The 16,153-nt window shown below is 50.0% G+C and overlaps 1 protein-coding gene across 1 annotated transcript; it reads left to right on the forward strand.

The window, feature by feature from the left end:
• Positions 1–3,835: 3,835 nt before the first annotated feature.
• ZNRF4 (zinc and ring finger 4) lies at positions 3,836–4,840 on the forward strand. Its single transcript, XM_032203931.1, has one exon. The coding sequence runs from the start codon at positions 3,836–3,838 to the stop codon at positions 4,838–4,840; it is 1,005 nt and encodes a 334-aa protein (XP_032059822.1).
• Positions 4,841–16,153: the final 11,313 nt, after the last annotated feature.

Raw genomic sequence — 16,153 nt, forward strand, 5'->3', positions numbered from 1 at the left:
TTCGTTCTTCTCCCATTTCCCTTTTCACACAGAAGCAGCAAACAGCAAGGCACAAAAACTTTCCCCACACACGACTCCATTTCTCATCTACCTAACAACGTTTTGGGTGGTGACTCTGTTTCAGCTATCTATTCTGTAAAGACATGGGTCATCCTTTCCTTTGATCCTAGATGAAAGGAGGTGGTTACATGCACCAGTTTCTAAATCAGCTCCTAGCAAAAAAGGGAAAAAAAAAAAAATCATTAACAACAGGGTGCAGGTCTGCCTTCCAGCCAGCTTGCTGCTGAACTGGGGACTTGCTCAGTCAGCAGGAGGGTGGAAGCGTGTCCCACATACCTTTCTTTAAAAAAAGAACTGGGAGCACTGGGAGCAGAAAGGTTTTCACTGGAAGGTCACTAGATGGCCCCAGATCTTCCTTCACAGCAAATCACTGGCATTTCACTCTGAGAGTCTGGTCCTCTCTAATCCTATAGCACGACCCCAGAGGAGCGGCATGCCCTGATAAGAAGGGCACCAAGCTAGAACCAGGGATACCTGCCAAGATGTCTTGAGCCCTGCATTTAACCCCACAATGGCTTTTTGTGCTCCTGGCCTTTGGCTGTTCAGGGCAGCAAGAGGCTGCTGTTGTGTGTCTGTGCAGTGCCACTGCCTGTGGACCTGAGAGACCGACCTAATGCAGATAAAGGACAAGAAGTCTGATTATGTACAAACTCACATCATAGCACTGCCAGGCTGCTCTTTTCATGCTGCAAAAAAAAACTCAGAGAAAAAAAAAAAATCTAGACTTATTCTCCAAGTTAAATCAATGCTGGATCAGGCACCTGTAATGAATCTTTTGTTGGAATTATAGCGATGTCCACATCGGTCAGTCTTCTTGGCATCTCTGTTACAGTGTAAGCTATTTGGGCAGGACAAGGGTTAGATTGTGCTAGCAGTTGTGTGGGGTCTAAATCAACACCGAATTCTTCTGGATTTAGCAGACCTTTTTTCTGTGAAGTACAAGCAAAAAAAAAAAAAAAAAAAAAAAAAGATGGTTTTAGATCCCTAATCCTGCATGAAGTCATAGCCCCAGAGAAGGGGCATAAAAGAACATTGGGACTTCAGGAGTGGTGGGGTAAGTGATGAGTTAACAGAGGTAAATGGTCTTTTCCTTTCTTCTAGCTTGGATCTTTGTTCAAGTGGTAAAATGGGACCCGTTCCCTGTAATTGCTCTGCTCTTGCACACAACTGCTGTCTCCCACGTGTGGCTTGTTGACATTTAAATAAATTGCAATTATTCTGACAAAGTAGATTGCAGGGACTCCAGAGAAAATGGGTCAAGAATACGTCCAGGAGCATCTGCAATGTATTTAACAGATGAATGTTACAGGGGTAGGGCACAATGAGAAGGAGAGTTCAGTGCTGGCTGTAATGAATGCAGCATGGGGCTGGAGAGGCCTTCAGGATAGCCTGGCACTGTCCCACACACGTGTGGGAAGCGCGGCTCAACCTCAGCCAGCAGGAGCCAAAGCCTCCAGGGCACTGGGGATGTAGGAGGCAGGCAGCAGAGATGCAAATAGACAGCACGGGGGGGAACTACAGAGAGCAGGGCACCACTCTGGCCCTGGGATTGAAGACCATCTTGGCCTAAATTTTTCCAAAACCTTCCTCTCTAGAGCCTTCTCTGTAACCTGTTCTCTTTATTGCTTTCCAGCCTCCTCTGTTCAAGAGATCTGTCCTTTTACTCACATCTCACTTTGGGATACTGCTAAGAGTTACTGAGATCCAGGCTGGACACTAACACCTGATTTCTCCTTCTATCCAAGGGCTTGGTGAGGGAGCCAGGATGGCTTCTCGTGCCTTGCTGATTCTCAGATATAAGACGTGATGCTGCAGCAGCCAGAAGATAACAGTACACAGCCACAGCTGGAGATAGCACAGCACAGCATCTGCACAGAAAACAACAGGAATCCTTCCTTAGTCCCACGTCTGTCAGAGCTCAAGTACAGATGCATGGCTCCTCGTCCAGCCCCACAGACACACCTGCCCCTAAGTCAAGCAGCAGTGACCGGCAGTATGTAAAGCTTTGATCTGGAGGCAAAAATAGAGAGCTGAGTGCAGGTAAAGAAACGAGGATGATGGATGCCATCACAAGGACCGTAAGACCAAGCCAAAAATGAACCCTCAAAAAGTTCTCCTGCTGTATCTCAATTTTCTTCATTTCATTGTGCTTCAGAGTCTTTGGCTTCAACCCCCTCCCCAAACCTTTCCCTTGTTTTTAAATGCAACAAAATGTCTCCCTGTGAGTGTAAAACTCTTTAGATGAGGGGAAAATAAAATCAATTTGAAATCACAGCTGCTGGGAGTCTCTGGCACACACACACACTGTCTGCTGACATTTTCTGTAGCTCTTTTCCCAGTGAAATCTGTCTCAAGCAGAGCCCAAGGGGGCTAGTAACAAATCAGTTGCCTGGTACACAAGTGATTTTTTTAAACTTTGGGTCCAACACAACTGCAATGGGAACCACAGAGCTACTCCCAAGTGGACTGTTAAACAAAAAGGGTTGTTTGTTAAAAGGTACAGGTTTTCAGGGATTCGTGGTTCAGAACTGACCTGGGTTCACTGCATATTCACTGCTAGTTTGCTCTGACAACCAGGAGAACTATTGCCTCCCCATCAGGCTGGTGTTCCTCTGGGCACTGAGCACTCACCATCAGAGGTGGGAATTGCCTGAAAGATGAGAGCTGCATTGTCACTCTGGGAGGAATGGACAACACTTGTCCTCATGCCTTCCAATCCCCTGTTCAGCTATTTCACCATAACTCGAATTTTAAATCTGTTTTTATAGCTAGAAGCTAAAGTCTTCCTTCAGTCATTTGATTCCTGCAGGTGAGATTTTGAAGTGAATAAGGTAAAAGCTCAAGCACAAGATAGCAGTCCTCCAGGCTCACCCACCCCAACAGGAGTCCTGTGAGCACATCAGCCCCTTCTGCAAGTCTGGCTGCTCATCAGGTCCCTTGAAAGTGGATCCGCTCTCACAAAAGTTTGGCTAATGGCAGAGAGTGAGGCCACACAGAAACTTTCAACTTCTGCTAGCAGCAGTTTTTGACTGACAATTACTGATTGACTTTTTTTTTTTTTTTTCATTTGAAATAAAAACCACACACACAACACACAAACTTCTACCCTAAGCAATTTATTTGGTTTGGTATTGGTTCAAAGATTATGACTTTCAGGAGAAAGAACATGTTCAGCAGACCAATTTGAACTGCCACATGCACCTCCAGCAGCAGATGGTGGCCAAGACTAACAGCTCGCTCCCACTCTGTTGGGTTTTCCAGAAACTGCTTTGGCCACCAGCACAAAGCATTCCAGTCTGCAACGGGCACAGTGTTGGTGGGGAGGCTCATTCATCCTGCCTGCATATCAACCAGATGAGAGAAACCAGCATCCTGTCGGTACCCAGAGGGAGACAAAATTAGAAGCCACATGCATGGAGTGGACCAAAAATGAAGGGGAAGAGTGATTTAAGCACGTTGGCAGTGATGCCACATCTCCCCTCTATGGAACACAGTGACCAGGGATGTCACAGACCTGCAGATATGATGTAAGGGTGTTGCTTAGCAGCTGGAGACAACGAAATAGAGAAGAGTTGTATCCTGGGAACCTCCAATCTAAGGAGAACCTGCAGAAACCTCTAGAGCAGGAACTGTTTCATCTTCACCCTGCTGTGGCTCCAAGTCATGGCACAGTGGTAACAGCCAACGGGGACAAGTCTTCTGTGACTGTCTCTTTCAATTTTCCTTTGGGACCAGCCTGGAAATCTGTTTTCAGAGCTACCCAACTGCATTCAACATGAGTCTTCGGCTCCAGCTCCTTTACTTTGTGGCTGCCACCTTCTTCCGCAAGGTTGCCGTTGCAGAAGCCTTTGGCCACGTGGCTTACAACGACAGCTCCAAGTGCGTTGTGTACAAAGCCCTGCCCGCATGCTTCGGGCCACAGCTCCCGGCAGAAGGGCTGGCAGGGTACCTGATGAGGGCAATACCACCAAATGCTTGCCACGCCATAGAGCATCCCCCAGCACCGAGGAAGGCCTCGGAGAAATACATCGCGCTCATCCAGGGGTGCGGCTGCTCCTTTGCTGAGAAGGTCCTTCACGCCCAGCAGGCTGGCTACCAAGCTGCTGTTGTGTACAACGTGGATTCAGAGCAGCTGATCACCATGACGTCTGATGACAAAGAAATCCAGCAGCAGATTGAAATACCATCACTCTTCACCGGAGAATCCGTCTCCCTTCACATGGAAAAGGCCTTGCAATGTGAGAAAGGGGCGTACATCAGACTTCTACCACCCAAATACTATTTCGCTCCTTATCAAGACAATGCTAAGATGCTGCAGGACACTCACATCATGCGGGACGTATTCTACATCATTATCGCCACTATCTCAATTGTGGTTGGCATAAGGTGGTGCAAGAAGGCTCGTAAGATCAAGCTGTATACGTACAAGCGAGGAGACAAACACGACAGCTGTGTGATCTGCATGTCGGAGTACAAGGAAGGGGACCTCCTGAAGATCCTGTCCTGTTCCCACGCCTACCACTGCAGCTGCATTGACACCTGGCTCCACACCCAGACTGGGAAGAAGACATGTCCCTTCTGCAAGCAGCCCGTGATCACCCACGGGCAGGGTGAGCTCCTGCTAGAACAGGCTCATGAGGATGTGAATGAGGAGGAAGAGGAGGAGGAGCAGGGCCAAGAATATGATGCATTCAGAGAAGAGTATGAAGATGACGAGCAAGATACCTCAAGCTCGGTGGAAGGGGAGTGCTTTGATTTGCTGGAGAACAGCGCCATTTGAGCTGTGAGTTGGATAAGTTATCATTAAACCAAGAAAAACTTCCCCCGTACTTTCCCTCAACTCCTGCTCCAGGCTAGTTTTACTGGGAAGCAAGCACTGAACACTGCAGTTTTGACTCCCTTCCCCTGGTCCCCCGACCACAACAAGGCATAAAATCCCAGCTGGAAATACCAAAAATTCCTTAAGCCAGGGCAACAGAGGAGAAGCAGGGATTTAAGAACATTAATCAGGGAAAAAACAGGGAATTAAGAGCATTAGGTATAGGAGCTGGTTTGTCTGCTAGAAGCTTCCTCAATTCCCTCCCAAAATACCTGTGCACGGATACACAAGCACACACACACTGAATCTTCCTTTGCTGTGTTGCCCAAAAATCCCAGGTGAGACCCATCCCATGGATAGCAGCCAGCAGGAACCGCTTCCTAGCCTGGCAAGCCACAGTACAGAGAGGAAAAAATAAAGCAGGGTACTAAGGCATAAAGCATTTCCCTTCCCATTAGGGGTAAAACAAGGCGTGCAAGCCCCCAGCACCTCCTTGTGACCCCCATGCGCTGGGTGTCTCAGCACAGCACACCGCAGAGGGCAGCCTGGCCTTTAACCACATAGGTAGAAAAAAACGCTCCAGAAATATTGAGGGCACTTTAAACACCATCTCCTCAGCCGGGAGGTGATGCCAGCGGGAGGTAGAGGTCTTTACAGCAGGATTCACTTAGTGGAGCTGGGTAGATGGAAAAAGAATGAAATGCTTCTGAGCGTGGCGTAATTGGCTGCGTTTGCCTGGTGGCTGGCAATCTCGCACGCTCGCAGAGGCTGACGTGACAGGTACATGCAACCTCCTGCTACCTAGGTTGTTCCAGGTCATTATCCAAATGTGCCTAAGCACCTTAAGGGTTGCTGGATTTATGTACCAACACGATGCAAACAGATCTTCGTCTCTTCTCCAGATACACCAGGTACGGTTGTATTATTTAGGCAGTCTGAATACTTTCCCAATCCCGCTTTTAAAGCGTGAGCAGAAATCAGCACTGGCTCCCCAGGCTGGTACGGGTGGCTCTAACACCCACTGTGGATGGGGCAGCCAGCCAAGTCACAAACTGCATATGGGGATACAGAGCTGGAAACACTCACAAAACCAATATTAGCATTTAATCTCGTGTAAAAGAAAGCCGTAAAACCTCTTTACTAAACGCCAAAAATTAAGGAAGTGAACAGCTCTAACATACTGTGACCAAGACATCAAACCTTCACAGCTGTACAAAGGCTAACCTCCCAAATCAAAGGCTCTCCTCTAAACATAAAACAGTTACAGCAGTACCCAGAAGTGTGCTGTCATCAGATCTCTCTATTAGGACCATGCAACAACAACACAACTAGGGCCAGCAAACAATCCTACAGCCTTGAAGCATTTTCCTTTTGAGTGGCTACGTTAAGACTCAGAAGACCAGGATTTAGAAAAAGACTGTCAGGAAAAAATCATGCTGCAGAACTGAGAGGCATGATCTCCGCAATACAGAAATATTGGAGACTTGAAAATAGCACCGAGATTACTTACCTTGCAAGCATACACATTGTATTTGTGTTAGAAAGGGCTGGGAGAAATATGTGAATACATGGGACTTTCAGAGACAAGCTGGACCTGGATCTATCACTCCTGCCCTGGGGAAACCAGGACGGCTTCAGGTGGGATCAAAAGAGGAAACTGCAGTTTCCGAATTTCTTCTGCAGTGGAGAAGTTCCAAACCAATTTCTCCTGGAATGAAACATGACAGCGTTTCCAAGGACTTGACAGAAACAAGTCTTTCTGCAAGTCTTCTGACTGAGCTGTTTCGTTTCATTTGTGGAACAAATGGGGAAAAATGATTTTCGAGTCACTTCACAAGAAAACTGCCCTCCTCTGCAAGGTGTGCAGCCTCCTGGGAGCCACAAATCACTTCCAGTGCTGAACAAGCCCCCTCAGGATGCCTGAGGAAGCAAAGGCAGTCGCCTCCATCTGGGGAAGGAGACTGGTCCTTCAGAGGGTGATTAGCAGCAGGAAGTTCATTTAGGTGCCTTTAATTGCCTTCTGGAGGTAACTCTCCTGTCAGCAGCTCTGAAAGAGCCAGGACTGGCTTCGCTGGGCTGCACAAATGTCTTCATCCACTCCTCAGCACCTGGAGCTGACCTCAAAGCTCGCTGGATCCGCAGGCCCTGTGGAGGTAGCTGGCCCCAGGACCCTAAAGGGAAGGAATAAACAGAAATACGTCAGCAGCACTCCCAGCTCCTGTCTCAGCACACTCACTGCACTCATTCTCCCTCAGCTGAGGTCTGAAAAAGCCCAGATGCTGCAGACAGGCAGGGAGAGGCTGAAGAGGTATTTTCAACCTCCTGGTGGTGCGATGGGCCGAAACAGGCTGCTGTCTCCCCCAGCAATGGTCTCACGTGCGGTGGGTGAAGAAATGATTGAGCAAGACCCCTGGGCCAGACCTTGAGATGGTTTTAGGTAGTCCCACGAGTGTCACCCAGCTGCAGGGTGCTGGGCTCAGGAGGAAAATCTCTGGGGGGAATTCTCCGGGCTGTAATATGCATGAGGGGAGATGAGCTGATCGTAGTGCCCTTAATATCCATCAGTTTCTTTCCACCTTCAAAGCAGCACGTGCTCTAGAAGGGGGTGAATTTTACTGAAATGGGTCATTAGAAAAATAGATCCTTCTTACAACGCAACGCTGCAATGCCTTAATTTAAAAAGGAGAGGAAAAAAAAAAAAAAAAAAAAAAAAGAACGGGATCTGGGTAAGAGAGCAGCTCTTCAGTCCATTTAATGTTATCAAAGCCTATCACACTGAAAATCTGAAGTGTGTGCCATAGCAAACCTGACCTCCAGCCCTCCAGCTGTCAGATCCACTGCCCTCCATCAGCGTTAATGGCACTCCTAACACAACGAGGTTAGCTTATTGCCAGGGTGGGACTCGCAGCCCTTGGAGCCTGAATGAGGATTATTAACTTCTCCGGAGGTAGCACTGTCCCAGAGTGGAAAATAAACTACCACAGACAGTGCACCAGAGGGAAAAGGAGGACGAAGGGTCTGGGGCGTGCTGGGGCAGAGCGTTTGACCACGCAGACGTTGATGGAGCATCCTACAGCAGCACAGGGACAGGGCTGGCCCCACACAACCGTGCTGCTGGTGACTGGGAATCGGGAGAGGAGGAAAAGTGCAGGGGGTGAGGTCTGGAAAAGGCCATGCTGGGAGATGGCACAGGCAGATCTTACAGGCAGTGTGGTTAAATTGCCTCTGAATCACACTGAGGCAAAGGATGAAAAGAGAACAGCTGCTGGGAAAAGGGACCCCAGTTTGTGTGTCCCAGAGCTCAAAAAAAGGGGGAATTGTACAAGCAGAGATGCCAACTCATGCCAGAAAAGGCTACCTCGAAAAAGCTTGGACAAACCCAATGCAGAAAAAAAGGAGGGTGGGGGGGAAGAGGAATACAATCTCATGGATCCAGCCAGGAACAGCTCAGAGAAGCAGCCAAAGCCCTGATGAACCCACCAGAAGCCCAAACGAGAAATGCTGAGGATGATCCAACATGGATGGTTTTGATCGGAACACCAGTGCTGGCTGGAGCACTGGTACAACTAGCACCCAAACATTGTGCTTAAAGGATTTGCCAGGAGCCCCCCTTTTTATCAAGCTTCTGCCCCCATAATTCGAGCTCCACTGCACTCACTCTATTAAGCAATAACCAGGTTCCAGCACAGCCTCAGCAAATGACCGAGATCTCATTTATCAGGGGGGTCTTTGCAGTTTCTTGCACATTTTATTGCTGGCTTTTTTTTTGTGTGTGCACAAACATGGTTCAGTGTATTGCTGGGAGAGTCACCAGACTGTGACCCGGAGGGAAGCAGCTGATGACCCAGCACTGGGAACTATTGACTTCACCACCAGAACGTCAATGCTATAGATCACCGGGAGCAATTAGGGTGGCTGATTACCCCGTGTGCAGCCCATGGGCAACCATCCAGTGGAGACATTTTCCCCATGCTGAGAGCCAGCACTAAGCCTTGACAACAGCATTTAAAGAACTGCTTTGAGGGTTTAAGTGAGATTTGAGTGATCTATAGATCCTGTGCAGGCCAAAGGTAGGAGTTTCAACCTTGAAGACTCAAGTTTAATACCTACTGTAATTAAAAGGAGAGAGCCAACTTCCCTGCGGCACAGCCCAATTGACATCAATAGCGTTACAGCAGCAGAGAGCCTTACCTTTGATCTCCAAAATCCATCTGGGGAGGAGATGAAGGACAGAATGTGCTTGCCCACAGGGCCAGGAGTTTCTGCTACCCAAGGCTGACATGCATGGAAGCTTTCCCTCCTTCCTCAGGCCATACCGCCCACCTCCTACACCATCCTATTTCTTCTTGCAAGGTCAGCATTACTCAGCCTGAGCCACCTTTTCACCAAAAGGACCTTCCTTACAGATGTTCACCAGCCCTTCAGCCTGGCATTTGGGCTGCCGGTGTCGTGGTTCTGCTCGAGTGGGCAGCCGAGCTCCACCACAGCCGCTCTCTCACTCCCCCTCCTCAAAGAGGAATGGGGAGAAAATATGTGAAAAGGGCTCAAGGATTGAGATAAGGACGAGAAAATCACGCAATAATTATTGTAACGGGCAAAACAGACTCGGCATAAGGAGATAGTAAGATTTATTGCCTACAACTAACAAGCGAGAGAAGTGAGAAAACAAAGGGAAAAAAAAACAAAAGCACCTTCCCCCCCCCATCCACCTTCTTCCACCTCCTCCCCCCGAGCGGCGCAGGGGAACGGGGAATGGGGGTTATGGTCAGTCTACAGCACTTCTTCTCTGCCGCTCCTTCTCGGTCACTCTCGTCCCCTGTGCTGTGGGGTCCCACCCACGGGATGCAGTCCTTGATGAACTGATCCGGCGTGGGCTTCCCACAGGCAGCAGCTCTTCCAGAACTGCTCCAGATATGGGTCCGTACCACGGGGTCCATCCCTCAGGAGAAAACTGCTCCAACCTGGCTCCCCTACGGGCAGCAGCTCCTGCCAGATCACCTGCTCCTGCGTGGGCTCCTCTCCACGGGCTACAGGTCCGGCCCGGAATCTGCTCCGGCAGGGGTCTTCCACAGGCGGCAGCCTCCGTCGGTGCAGGGCCACCTGCTCCACCGTGGTCTCCTCCACGGGCTGCAGCGTGGAACCCTGCTCCACCGTGGTACTCCATGGGCTGCAGGGGGACAGCCTGCTTCACCATGGTCCTCACCACAGGCCGCAGGGGACTTCTGCTCCGGCGCCTGGAGCACCTCTCCCCCTCCTTCTACACTGACCTTGGTGCAAGGCTGTTCTCCCACTCCCTTGACTCTCCCGGCTGCTGTGGCGCAGCGTTTTTTCCCTGTCTTAAATATGCTCTCACAGAGGCGCAAAACAACATCGCTTATTGGCTCGGATCTGGAAAACAATGGGGCCCTTCCCAAACATGGGGCAGCTTCTAGATCTTTCTCACAGAAACCACCCCTATGGCTCCCTGCTACCAAAACCTTGCCACGTAAACCTACTACAGCCGGCTCCCTCGCAGCAGGGATGGGGGCTGGCTCTGAGGTTTCTCTGTGAGGAGCAGTGGGCTTCGTGGAGCTTCAGGCACAAACAGCTTCTCTACCCAACTCCCTGTTCTTCCCAAAACATCTTCAGCATACGGGGACATACAATTGGCCCTTTATAGCCCTTAGGACCTAAGAGCTATGAAGAATTCCCAGTCCTTTGCTTTTCTTCTTTCATCCAACCTCCATTTCTCTGCCTCTTGCTTTTCCAGAAGTTTTCCCACCCCCAGGCTCTGAAACGCACTTCTCCCTTCCACCAACCCATCTCCTTTCTGCTCTTGCTCTTATTCCCTTCTGCCTCTTCCCCACGCCCTGTGGTGCTCCCTTCTCTCTCCTGCTTGCAGAAAACTTCATATGTGCCTTAAAAAAAAAAATCAGGTTACCCTGAGGTGTCTTTGCATGCAGGAAGCCTGGTACAGCTAAGCCAGGAATCCAGCTCTCCGGGGTAATCTGCAGAGTACGGCTGGTTATTAGTCACTACAGTAGAACAATCAACACAGTTTCAGTAATGCAGTAAGATGGATTGAAGCTACTTAAGAATACAAGGAAATGGGATCAGTGCTTCGAAAAAAAAAAGTAGCTTGACTCACCAAATCCGCTTCCACTGTAGCGGCTCTGAGCTCACGCACAGCCTTTGTTTGCACACACTAATGCTGCAGCACAGATGCTTACAGCTGGCAGTACTGGGCCAGTGGTCAAACCCATACCAGGGAACACCCACACCTTATCCCGATGGAAATATGTGCCTGTCCCATGCTAAGGAAACAAGGAGCAAGATGCAGCTCTGTGTTGCTCCCATTCCTTTCTTGTTACCCGCAGAGATCACACCTTAGCTCCATGCCTGCTTTTTCAGTCGAAAAATTCTTTTTTGGTACTTTTCCCTTTCAAACATGCTTGGAAAACAGAGATCCAGCACTTCCCATTACATCTGCACCAAGACCTGAGCAGACTGCAAAGTCTCAGAGGCTTCAAGCTACCCGCTCTCTCGCTTAATCACAAAGATTGATTCCACACCTCCCTTAAAGAGATGAGGCGTGATCAGGTACAAGAAGTCCTTCCCTAACCCAAAAATATTCTTTCTCCGCAAATCTCTTCCCTCCCTGGAAATCAGCAGAGATGCTCTTCCAGAAAATTGAGAAATGATCTATCAGCAGGTTAAGAAGTCTCCCCAGCGCTACATCCCACTAGCCCCAGTAGCACTGGGAAGGAGAGGACACACTTATTTCTGTCCTGGCATCACAGGCATTGGGAAGCATCCTCTGTAGAGGCATCTCCCACCTGAAGTGCCAAGAGCAGCATGTGACAGTGATCCTAATGGAAAAAAACATCTTCTGCTGACTCAGACAAATGTCTTTACCTCCCAGAAATCAGGGGGTGGGAAAGGCTCTGTAAAGAAGGCTGAGAGTCTGGAGGGAGGAACTGAGAAACAGCCAGGGAGACTGAAGAAGGCCTTGAAACAGCAATGTTTCAAGTCTCTTGGAAGACTATTCTGCACTTCTGCTGCCCAAGCCCTGGCCACAGGAGAGCACCCACAATAGCTGCCCTGCTGAAAGAAGCACCCAGTCCTTCTACCAAGGCAGGGAGGGAAAGAAAGGACCAGGAACTTGGAAAGATGTGGGTGATGCAGCTTATTTTTCTGTGAATGAAAGCCAAAAATCTTCTGAGAGAAAAAAAGCAAGGTGGATGGAGTGCATGTAAAAAAAATACTCTTTCTCTAGTCAGGGAACAGAAGTGCCTGGAGGATGAGGACACATCCCAGCCTCCTTATTTACCCATTCCACAAAGCATCTCCTTATTACTCCTGGTTATTGACTAAGTGTAAACTACTGTAGTCATCTAAGAATTGGGACCTGAGCCATTTTTTTTCTTCTGACCTTTGTGTCCCTCTGCCACAAGGCTGGAGGAAAGAGGGAAAATACTGACCTGGCCCTGACTGCCCTAATTAACCAGAGCCCTGATTGATTTTGATAAGTAGCTCTGGCCTCATTCATCAGCACAACATTTACCCAGATAAGCAGAAAAGCAGTGCATCAATCCAGACCCCTCCCCATCAGCACAGAGCTGGTGTAACAGTCACCATGGCCGTGCTTTGCAGAGCCACAGGAACAATTTTTAATACACCTCTTCCCCTGATGAAACCTCAGCATCTTTCTGACTCTCACCCCACCACAATTTTAAAGACATTTAAAGCAAATCCATCCACCCTCTAAAGACCTAACTGCAAAACTTACTCCTCAAAGGGCTCAACCCTATTAAACTTAAATTTGGGGGCTGTGTGAAGGTCTGGCTCCAGCAGAACAAGCAGCACCACCCGGGATTACAGCCCATGCTCTCAGCACACCTACATTGCAGGATGAGGTGTGCACTGTAAGGAGACAAATCAAGGGCTGGCACAGAACTAAGCCAGAGGTCAGCAAGAGATTTTGGTCAAAAGGATAAAGGGGGAAGAAAGCACTTGTGGAGCAGCACCTGCTTCAGCTGCTTGTTGGCCTCCTGCAGCAAAAGCTGCACCAGAGCCTCATGGTCCAAAGGGAAGGACCCCAGGTATTTTGCCCACCATGTTTAAAGACCCTTTCCACCACCAGCTTTGTTTTCCTCTCCTTCAAGCAGGGGATGGAGAGAGAAAATGAATGCAAGCAAAGAGATACTGTTGATTTAATTGGCCATATTCGTCACTGGAGCAAGAAAAATAACCCTAGCAATAGCACTGGCTGGATGACACGCATTTAATTAGTATATGAGATGCATTTGCTTTGGTCAATGAAATATATATTAAAACCTTCATCTTAACCTGACATTTCCAGGAAAAATCAGGTCTAAATAGCACTGTCCTGTGCTGCTGTGACAGTTGGGCACTCCCCTGCTATTCCAGCAAGCCCTAAGCAGTGCTCCTGCAGCCCCAAAACCTCCCAGCTTGCCTCAGCTTTGGCTTTCCCTGTGCAGAGTCAAACTCTGAGCTATATCTTGCTCAGATTTTAGGAGCAAGTTTTTACTGTTTTCCCATCCATTTACCTCCTGGCATCTTCACATTGCTTTTCCCAGGCTCGAACTAACTGCCTTCCCTCCATGGTGAGGGTGCAGCTGGTGCCATCCAGCAGCCCCGCCAGGGGCTGAGCATCCCCAGGTCTCCGTGAAATCGGTAATTTTCCCTTGGCAGATTCACTGCCTGGTGATGAGCAGGATGCCAGGACAGGACTCAGAGACTGCTGGAGGCAGATCCGCCCCTCCACTGCCCCAGTAATTCTTTATCCAGGAAAGATAACAGGAACAAGCTCTTCATTGACCCTCGACTCTTCTAGTCAGAGGTTTACAGCCAAATTGTTTTTACTGAACCTTCCCTAAGTCCTTCCCTGTGTTGCCCAAACGATTATTCAGGGCACTGTCCTGGCACTGCCCTGAAGCAGAGATGCAGGGCCAGACAGTCTGGGGAAAGAGTCCAACGTCAGCACCCCCAGTCAGGATTTCCACTGCAAGAAGGAGAGCTCCACGAAACAAATTATATCTAATTAGAACAGGTGCGTGGTGCCCAAGGAGCATCACTGTGCAAACATTTACTCAAGTCTTTAAAAAGGCCTTTGTGGTAGGCAAAGCAAACAGCACTTCGACAGCCACGTCCAGTCCTCCCAGCCCATGGGGCCACAGCCCCACACAGCAATCCATCAGAGCCCGTGATCACTCTCCAGCACAAGCCGTACGTTTTCCGTGACTCTTTGGGGCAGGATCCTGAGTTTTTGCTGAGGGCACATTCCTCTGCAGCAAGAGGTCAAGCCAACCATGTCCTCCTTTTCCTAAATCCCTCGGATTTACTCCCTCGACTTCACCAGGTGGGTTTTGGCACAGTCTCTTTTCTTTTTCCAAGTCCCTCGCTGCAGCATGAGGAGACACCTGGCAGAACTGTTCTGCCTGGAAATCCATCCTCGGATTGTTTTATCTCTATTAGCCCTCGCAAGCAGATGACAGGGGAGCATGAACATAGACAGCGTGGGATGAGACATTCACCCAGCTGCTAGTTCAAAGGCATGTCATCATTTATAACACTCCCAGCTATTCCAACTCTCCCTACTTGTTCGCAGTTAAAAGAAAGAAAGAAATGCAAGCCGTTTCTAGTCCCGTATATTTAGCGTTCAGGGAAACACTGTTTATTTTGGTTCCTTTGCTCTCGGGCTAGCACAGCTTCCACAGCTCCACGGGGCTTCTCCCTTGTGGAGTGGCGCTGCCAAGTCGTGCTGCAGCCCCTCGGCATCCTGCTAGCAGGAGAGGCCAGCAAAGGGACAGATGGGAACAAGGGGATGATTTGGGGCACCCCGACCAGCCCTGCCTGCCCCTCATAGGTCCCACCTGGCAGCTGCTGAGCCCCCCGTGCTCCTGTCATCGACAAGTGAAGCATTGTGCACTGGGAAAGAGTTCAAAACCAATATCGAATCAATCAGCTAAAAAGGCTTTTAGCTCTATTGGGCTGGCAATCCCACGGGGCCAGCCCACCGGCACCTTGCTGAAATAGGCTGCTGCGGGCTTGAGGAGATGCCCACATCCAAGCCTCAGCCAGCCCTGGGACACCGCAGTGCCCAGGAGCACCCTGCAGCACCGCCACAGCCTGCAGGTGACATCCACCCAGAGCCTCCCCTGGGGCCCCCATTCCCCCATACACACTTCCAGCATTCGTAGCGGGGACCAAAAGCCTCTTCCATAGCAGATCCATGAAGGAAAAGTGGCGTTTGCACAATTCCCATCCAACTCCAGGCCCTTACAGTGAGCCCAGTGGGTCTGCAGGGGCTGGGAAACCTGGCTGGGACCCCAAGTTTTGCTCCAGCCCCCCCTGGCTGAAGCAGGATGCTCCGAGGAGCACCTTGCATCCTGCAGTGCCACCCCAGAGCTCCTATCCTGCGCTGAGAAGGGCAGCAACAGCAGCAGCGGGGAGCGAAGGCGAGGCCCTTGGCGTTATGAGCCTCTCAGTGAGTAATTTGGGCACGTTTCCAGCCCATCGCTAAGACGCCGCAGAACCGACTTATCCCTGGAGACCGCAAATGGCCTGATCCAAATTCCACTGAAGTCCACGGCAAGGCTCATTACCTCCGTCTGGCATTAGCTCTGGCTCTTTGCTCACGATAGCTCCGAGCAAGAACTCCCTCTCCAAGGATCCCGATGCGATTACCCAGGGAAACGTCGCTCCTCTCTCAGAGCCGGGGAAAAGCCCCAGGTCCTTCCCCACGCAAGCCGGGCTTGGTGGCACCCACCGAGCCGTTCAGGCTGGGTCCAATAGAGGGCAACAATATCACACGAACGGCTTCATTAAACTAATTGCAAACGGCCAAGGTGAGAATCGCTTCCCCCACTCCTCCAGAGCCAGGTTCATTCCCCTCCTCCCCACTTCACCAGGAGGACCAGCAGGCAGCCCAAGGCTTCACCAGAGCTGGTGGTGTGGTCAGGAGCGAGGAATCTGCAGGGTGGGAGCTTTGGGTGCCAGCCGTGCTGAATTTTTCCCCTCGGTGCCAGACCCAGAGCTACCGAGTCCCCCAGTTTGGCCCCGCACCCAGCCAGCCTCTGCCTCCCCACCTGCAGCTCATTACAGCAATAACAAGACGCACTCCATGTAGAACCACAACCTTCTGCGAGGCTGCTTTGCATAAAGACACCTTACACACTAGCAAACATTTGTTTAATTAACACTCCTGGTTGCCAGAGGTCTGCCCACAACCCCCATTGCTTTGCAGGGAAACACTTCCCCCAAAACCACAGC

This window comes from Aythya fuligula, chromosome 26 (assembly GCF_009819795.1).
Source record: "Aythya fuligula isolate bAytFul2 chromosome 26, bAytFul2.pri, whole genome shotgun sequence".
NCBI classification, from domain to species: domain Eukaryota; kingdom Metazoa; phylum Chordata; class Aves; order Anseriformes; family Anatidae; genus Aythya; species Aythya fuligula.